Source organism: Trachemys scripta, chromosome 18 (genome assembly GCF_013100865.1).
Source record: "Trachemys scripta elegans isolate TJP31775 chromosome 18, CAS_Tse_1.0, whole genome shotgun sequence".
NCBI lineage: Eukaryota > Metazoa > Chordata > Testudines > Emydidae > Trachemys > Trachemys scripta.
In genome coordinates, this window is record NC_048315.1 from 22,061,014 (window position 1) to 22,069,246 (window position 8,233).

At 58.5% G+C, this 8,233-nt stretch overlaps 1 protein-coding gene across 1 annotated transcript; it reads left to right on the forward strand.

Moving 5' to 3' along the window:
• Positions 1-1,615: 1,615 nt before the first annotated feature.
• On the forward strand, positions 1,616-7,041 carry VPS37D (VPS37D subunit of ESCRT-I). The gene is made up of 3 exons (XM_034752919.1): positions 1,616-3,049; positions 3,333-3,415; positions 5,801-7,041. Exons 1-3 carry the CDS (start codon positions 2,863-2,865, stop codon positions 6,305-6,307), a joined length of 777 nt encoding a protein of 258 aa, XP_034608810.1. The 5' UTR covers positions 1,616-2,862; the 3' UTR covers positions 6,308-7,041.
• Positions 7,042-8,233: the final 1,192 nt, after the last annotated feature.

An 8,233-nucleotide genomic window follows, 5' to 3' on the forward strand; every position in this document is an offset into this window, starting at 1 on the left:
AGACTGAGAGGGGACATGATAGCAGTTTTCAGGTATCTAAAAGGGTGCCATAAGGAGGAGGGAGAGAACTTGTTCACCTTAGCCTCTAAGGATAGAACCAGAAACAATGGGTTTAAACTGCAGCAAGGGAGGTCTAGGTTGGACATTAGGAAAAAGTTCCTAACTGTCAGGGTGGTTAAACACTGGAACAAATTGCCTAGGGAGGTTGTGGAATCTCCGTCTCTGGAGATATTTAAGAGTAGGTTAGATAAATGTCTATTAGGGATGGTCTAGACAGTATTTGGTCCTGCCATGCGGGCAGGGGACTGGACTCGATGACCTCTCGAGGTCCCTTCCAGTCCTATAATCTATCTATCTATCTATCTATCTATATATATACACACACACACACACACACACACACACACACACACACACACACACACACACACACACACACACACACTATAAGTTTTAAACAAACAATTTAATACTAGTACACAGTGATGATTGTGAAGCTTGGTTGAGGTGGAGGAATAAGAGGGTAGGATATTTTCGAGGGAATGCCTTACTGCTAAATGATGAACTAGCAATTGTAGGGTTACCATACGTCCGGATTTTCCCAGACATGTCCGGCTTTTTGGGCTCCAAATCCCCGTCCGGGGGGAAATCCCAAAAAGCTGGACATGTCCGGGAAAATCGGACATGCGGTGTGGGGCCGGGGGTGCTCGGGGGGGGCCCGGCCGGGGGTGCTCGGGGGCCCGGCCGGCGGTGCCGGGCCAGGCCAGGCCGTGGGCTCGGCCGGCAGCTCGGGTGCTGGGTCGGGGGGCCCGGCCGGTGGTGCCGGGCCGGGGGCTTGGGGGACGGGCTGGGGACCTGCGGGGCCGGGGGTGGGCCGCGCCTCCTCCCCCCACACTCCCCTTACCTGCTTCAGGCTTCCCGCGACTCAAATGTTCGCGGGAAGCAGGGGAGGGGGCGGAGACTTTGGGGAGGGGGCAGAGTTGGGGCGGGGCCGGGGCCCCTTTAAAGTGTCCTCCTTTCGGAGGCACTAAATATGGTAACCCTAAGCAATTGGCTGAGCCCTCAAGGGTTAACTCTCTCAGTCTACAAGGCAGCAGGAATGGAGGGAGCATCGCAGACAGAGACACACACTGTGTGGGTGTGAGAGAGAGAGAGAGAGAGAGAGAGATGGATGCACATTTCCCCTTTAAGTACACTGCCTTGTTAATTAGATCAGCTTGCTGAGACCGCAGTTACTGCGGCCAGCAAGCTCCCTCTGTCCTGAGCCCAGTTGTGTGTCCCCCCTGCTCTATGGAAGATGGGATAAGTGGGGTGCAGGGGGGAGGGGGACACCCTGACAGCCCCCCTCTTCCTCCCCTCCCCCCCCGCACATCAAGCAGGAGTCTCAGGGAGCAGCTCCAAGGCAGAGGGCAGGAGCAGCACATGGCAGTGCGGGGAGGGACAGCTGAACTGCGATTGCTAGCCTGCTGGGTGGCTACAGCACAGGGAACTTAGGGGAGCCGGGAGCTGATGGGGGGGCTGCTGGTCCATCCTGGTTCCAAGCCCCCACCAGCTAGCTGAATGGGCTGCTCTTCCTGCAAGCAGTGGACAAAGCAGGCGGCTGCCAAACAACGTTGGAAGGGAGCATTGCACAACTTTAAACGAGCATGTTCCCTAATTGATCAGCAACATAACAACGAAACAACGTTAACCGGGACGACTTTAAGTGAGGAGTTACTGTAATCAGACACAATTTATCTGAGCCAGAGGATGACAGGAAAAGTGGAGCCTCAGCATGGTCTGGGGCTGACATCCTGCTAGAAATCCCAGCACCAGCCACTGGGTGAACAGGGAAGCTGGGCTGCTGCCCAGGGCGTTTCCCCTTGACCCTGCAGGTTGTTCCCTTCCCTCTTCTGACCATCAGACCCCTGGCTAGTAGATGGCCAGTTCACTTTCCAGGCTCTGCACAGGAATGCTAGTGCCACTAGAATTAATTGTGAAGGTTTGTTAGGCTCTGACATGCTGGGATATGTTCCTGGGGAATCAGGTCAGATTATTTTTAGTCTTTCTCTGCCTGTTTTCCAGCATCTCTTCCCCGGGCCTGTCAGAAAGCAAACCTGTCTCAGTGGTTGGCTCGTGCCTGTGGGTGGGGGGAATACCCGGTGTTAGCCTGTTTAGCTCTCAGAGAAGCTGTCTGGCTCATTCAAGATGTGTGGAGTTTTTGTGTAATTTCCCCCAGGCCAGTTGGTGTGTGGGGCTCCTACCTGTGTGGCTGGATTTTAATGCAGCTGCAGCCTCTCTCCAGGAACTCTTCCCCCCCTACTGCTTCTGGGGAAGCCGGTGGAGGGAGCAGAATGGTCCTGAGAGGCGGAGCTGGTAAAAGGTCTTATTTTGATGAGGAACTGGCTGCTCTGGTTAACACCCTCTGTACTTGGCTGGCTGAGTGAACTGGGGGGCTCTCTGGGGAGGACTGAGCTGTGATGGGCCGGTCAGTGGGGCTAGTGTTAGAAGAGAGATGTGGGGCTGGCAGTGTGCTGAGGGGTGTTTTCTGGAGGGCGGGGTTAGGCCCTGCAGGTGGCGTTGGCAATGGAGTTGAGGGGTGGCTAGCTCTGCCCAGGGTGCTAGTTCTGAGCTATAAAAACAACAAGGAGTCTGGTGGCATCTTAAAAACTAACAGATTTATTTGGGCATAAGCTTCCGTGGGTAAAAACCTCACTTCTTCAGATGCATAGAGTGAAAGTTACAGATGCAGGCATTATATACTGACACATGGAGAACAGGGAGTTACTTCACAAGTGAAGAACCAGTGTTGACAGAGCCAATTCAATCAGGGTGGATGTAGTCCACTCCCAATAGTAGATGAGAAGGTGTCAATTCTGAGCTATGATGTCCCTGCAGTTTCAGAGCTTGCAGCTGGAGCGGGAAACCTGCCTGGCTTCGAACTATGCCCTGGCCAAGGAGAACCTGGCCCTGCAGCCGCGGCTGGAGAACAGCAAAGCCTCACTGGCCATAAAGTACCAGGAGCTGCGGGAGACAAGGGAGGCGTGTCAGGAAAAGCAGCAGCGAGTGGGTGAGTGAAGCCACCCTGTGTCACTGGGGGCTGCTGTTCCCTGGCTCTGGGATGCAGAGAGGAAGGCTCTGGCCTCTCACTCACTGGCTGGGCCATGCCTTGATGGCCATTGGGGGAGGAGCTTTTGGCTCAGCAAGTGACGGCCCTCCAAGGGCAGGACGATGGCTGGGCGATGGGGTCGAGGCCTCTCCTTGGACTGGCCGGAGGGGGGTGGCTGGAGGCTCCATTGCAGGGCTGGGTTCATTTGTATGCCCCTGGCTGAAGCTGCTCTCCCCGCAAGCAGAGACCTGCCTGAGGAAGTGGAGCCCACAGCGCGCCCTGAGCCAGCTCCAAGCTGCTCTGGATGCAGCCGAAGCGGAGTCGGAGGTGAGTTTGCAGGACCTGCTTTGCCATTGACCTGCCTGACTCTGGTCACCTTGTAGCTACTCCGCTTCCCCCCACTCAGTCCCTGGGACGTCTCGGTCAGCAGGGCTGGATTCACTTTTTGTGGGCCCAGCGCCAAACATATTTGTGGGCCCCCCTGGGGCAAGGTGCAGGGGGGTGGGATGGTCAGTGTCCAGAGTGAAGGGCGGGCTGGGGGCAATGAGGCACAGCGGGTGGGAGCAGCCCCGCTCTGCGCAGCCCAGCAGGAGGGCACTGTTTACAAACCTGCAGCCGCCAGACTCACACTGGCCTGCCCAGCCCTGTGCTGCCAGCATGTCCCTTCCCCTGGAAGGCAAGCCCGCACCACACCATCCCCATGCCCAGTGCCCCCTCGCCCAGAGACCTCCACCACAGATCTCTATGCCCAGCTCCCACCCCTCCCAGAGACCTTCCCCACTGGCCTCCCACCACAACTGCACAGCACCCTGAACACCACACTGCTCGCCCAGCGCCCCCCACCCATAGACCTCTCCACTGCCCACCCCCTTCCTTCTGCAAATTTTATTTCTCAATAAATAAATGTGGACACTCCAACATGGCAGTGGGGAGCACAGGCCATTGGTTGCATGGAGGTGGGAGATTCCCCTTCAGCCTCCCCCCACCCCACCCCAGGACAGGGACTCGGCAATGAGGCTGCACCCGACCCTGACACAGTGCAAGGGCCAGGCCTGCCCCAGAAACCCCCATGTGCCAGGCGCACCAGGTGTGGGTGAGCAGGCTCAGCCCGGCAGCAGGATCCCAGTGCAGAGGGACTTAGTGTGGGGGATCCAGGGGGGAGTAGGAGAGTTCTCTGTGGGGCAGTCTGGGTACGGGTGGCTCAGTGGGGGATCTGGATGCACAGAAGCTCATTGGGGGGTTGCAGGGGCAATGGGACTCTGCAGGGGATCCAGGTGAAGGTATTTGGGGCTCAGCGGGGGGGGTCTAGGTGCCGGGGAGGTGGGGTTCATTTGGGTGGGGGTCCAGGTGCAGGTGGTTGGGGCTCAGTGGGGAGGGTGTCTGGGGGGGCTCATCGGGGTGGTACAGATGCAGGGGAGGTGGGGCTAGTCAGGGTAAGGGTTTGATGGGCCTGCTTAACAGGGGAGCCCCAGTTTCTGCCAAGGGGATGCCACATGCTGGGCTCCAGCTTCCCTGCCCCCGCTTCCCCCATCTCCTTCTCTTCCCCATCCCATGCCCCTTCCCCACCACTCCATCTCCTCCTCATCCCACCCCCTTCCTTCCCCCATGCCTCTTAACTCCTGTCCCCCCTTCCCCACTGCTCCATCTCCTCCCCAGGCTTGGGGGACGGGGGAAAACCGCCCCTCAGCACGAGTGGCAGAGCAGAGCGGATTGGGGCCAGGGTTGGGGCACACTCACGGGACAGCGGGAATCATAGAATATTAGGGTTAGAAGGGACCTCAGGAGGTCATCTAATCCAACCCCCTGCTCCAAGCAGGACCAATTCCCAACTAAATCATCCCAGCCAGGACACTGTCAAGCTGGACCTTAAAAACCTCTAAGGATGGAGATTCCACCACCTCCCTAGGTAACCCATTCCAGTGCTTCACCACCCTCCTTGTGAAAAGTTTTTCCTAATATCCAACCTAAACCTCCCCCACTGCAACTTGAGACCATTGCTCCTTGTTCTGTCAAGTGGAATGACCTGGCCCCAGCCTGCTCCGCTCTGCTCCCCTGGGTCCCAGCCTTGGGACTTTGGGGGCAGGGGGGAACCGCCCCCCCCCCCAGTACTCAGCAGCAGCGCAACTGGGAGCCAGCAGCACGGAGCGGGCTGGGGCTGGGTCGCTCCACTTACCACCGCCCAGTGAGTGCAGGGTGTGCCCGACCCCTGCTGCAGTCCTCAGGGGAAGGGGTGGAATGGGGGTGAGGCTGGGGCACAGCAGGGGTGGGAAGAGGTGGGGGCGGAGCAGGGGCGGCTTTCCTAGCCGGCTGGGGAATCGGGCTGGCTGGGGCCCCTTCTGACTCTGGGCCCGGCGCCACAGTGCCACTGGCAGTACTGTTAGTCAGTAGCGATGGGAGCTGCGTGGAGCTGGCCACCAAGCCATGTGTCACCTGCGTCCTCTTGGGAGACTGCAGGTCCCATGGGTGAAATCCTGACTCTGCTGAAGTCAATGTCAAAACCCCCACTGACTTCAGGATTTTACCCCCAAAGCATCCTCTCCTTCGGCTGCCCCATCGGGTTCCTGGGGGTCCCCTGCTGCTCTGCGTGGTTCCTGCCTGCTCTCTGGCTCACTGTTGCTGTCGGTCTCTGGGGTCCCATGGGCCCCCTAGATTTGTGTGTTCCTGCTCCCCTCCCCCATCCCAGGCTGACATCCCATTCTCCGTGCCCCACAGGCGCAGGTGGCGATGTTCCTGGGCCGGGAGCTGCCCCTGGATGCCTTCCTGGAATTCTTTCAGCAGAGCCGGATGCTGTCCCATCTCCGCAGGACACAGGTGGAGAAACTGGAGCAGCTCCTGCGGAAGGAGAAGCAGCCCAGGTGGCTCCCCACGTGCTGCGAGGGGCAGCGAGCTGCCCCACTGAGCCCAGCCCGAGCCCAAGTTGCCCTGGTGCAAAACGCAGCCTCTCCCAAGATGTTCCAGCTCCGCTATGGCTACAGCCCTGCCCTGCTGGTCCCCTCTGATGCCATCATACCGTTCCCTGTGCCCGTTGCCCCTCCCAGCCGAAACCTGCCTCCCCTGGCCTCTTGCTCAGGCCAGTCGCCACCGTCTCACTCCAGCATCCCATGTCTGGGCTCCCCTCTGCGTCTGATTGGACACATCCCCCTACTCAGCCCGCGGCCTTTCCGCGTGCAGCATGCGCACCTGTCCTACCCACAGAAGCAGGAGCCGCCCCACCGGTAACTGTTGGGACAATGAGATGTCCTCAGACCCGCGTCCTTGACATACCAGCCGACCAGCGCACGTGAGCGTCTTGTGCTAGAGAATGAATGTGAACCAGACACAGCCCTCGCCAGCTGAGCGGCTCGAAGGCGTCGTTCACTGCACCCTGGGTTCTCAGGAAGTCTCCATGGGGCGCTGCAGCCTGCGGGGATGATATAATGAACTGCTTCAGGATGCAGCTAGCAGTGGGGTCTGTGTGGCTGCCACGTGGCCAGAGGTGGGAGCGTCAGAGGCAGCCTGGCAGTGGTTAATTATAATGGGGATTTCCCAAAAAGCTGGGTGCTGAATTCTGGCCGGTATTGCATGGGGGCGTCTGATTCTGCAGCAGGCGAGGGGGAGTTCAGGCTGGGGCGAGGGGAGGTTGTCAGGTGGCAGTGTCAGTGGGAGTGCAGCAGGCCTGTGTGGGATGGGGAATACACAGTGTGGGGAGGCGGGGGGTGGCTGGCAGATTACGGGCACGGGGCAGGATCCCAGCCGCACTGCATGGGTTGGAGGTGAATGCGGATGAAAGGAGGCTACGGTGACAGGGAGGAGGGCCACAGCAGGTCCATGGGGCACAGAGGGGAATGCAGACCCAGGCGGGGGGCTATGAGGTTACAGCAGGGGTCGGCAACCTTTCAGAAGTGCTGTGCCGAGTCTTCATTTATTCACTCTGATTGAAGGTTTCGCGTGCCGGTCATACATGTTAACGTTTTTAGAAGGTCTCTCTCTATAAGTCTATACATACAATAGTTTAGTTATATATTAAAGTAAATAAGGTTTTTAAAATGTTTAAGAAACTTCATTTGAAATTAAATTAAAATGCAGAGCCCCCCGGACTGGTGGCCAGGACCCGGGCAGTGTGAGTGCCACTGAAAATCAGGTCGCATGCTGCCTTCGGCATGTGTGCCATAGGTTGCCTACCCCGGGTTACAGTGAGCAGGATAAGGGCCATGTGGGGTGCAGATGACTCATGGAAGGAGGGTTCCTGCTGTCTCCCTCCCCTCCCCGCTGTGTGTGTGTGTGTGGGGGGGGGCATGATAGCCAGGGGCAGGAGTGTGGGAGGCGTGAGGGTCAGGGCTGAGGAGGACAGTGCAGGGCCCTGGTGCCCCGCTGTACAGTGCTAGGGCCTCCCAGGCAGGTATGTGGTGGTTTGTCAGGCTGCCCTGAGGAGCACGGGGCACCAAGATCATTTTGCAAATAAAGGCACTTTCTAGTCTCTGTTCTTTTCCTGGGGCTTGTGCTGTGAGAGGAGGGGAGTTTGCTCTCCCAGGAAGGTCACTGAGTGCCCTTCGCAGCAGAAGGGATCCCAGCACTGAGCCTCGAGGAGTGGGGAGCAGTACACTGTGCTGCAGGGAACAGGGGGTAGGTGGGGGGGCTTCATGGTGTGGGGGATAGGGGGAGTGCTGTGCTGGGGAGGGAGCCATTTAATCCTGGCTGGCATTATGCTGTGCTTGAGGAAATGGAAGGGACGGGGGGAGGCTGTGCTGTGGGAAGGGGGCGGCTATGGCAGATTGCTCCACAGGGCACCAGGGCAGAGCCCTGGGGAAATGGCAGATGCACTGGGATGTAGGAGGGGCTAATGGATGGGGTGAATGAATTTATCAAAGGGAAATCTTGAAAATCTCCATTGTCTCTGCTCCTCCTCCACCCATCTCTTCCCTGGCACTGCGCTGGGAGCTGCACCCCTGTCCCCTGGGTGTCCCAGCCCTTGCTGTGATATCCAGACTGCACTGACTCCCTGCTCAGTACAGCCCAGCAGCCTGCCGCCAGGGACAATGGAGAGAGAGGTCGGTTTGTGGCCCTGTCTGTCGGAGGAATCTCAGGTTTCCCCTAAGTGCAGTACCTGTGGGCCCTTCTCCCAGTGGCTCTGCCTCTCTCTCACCCTTCACTCAGTGAGTAATTATG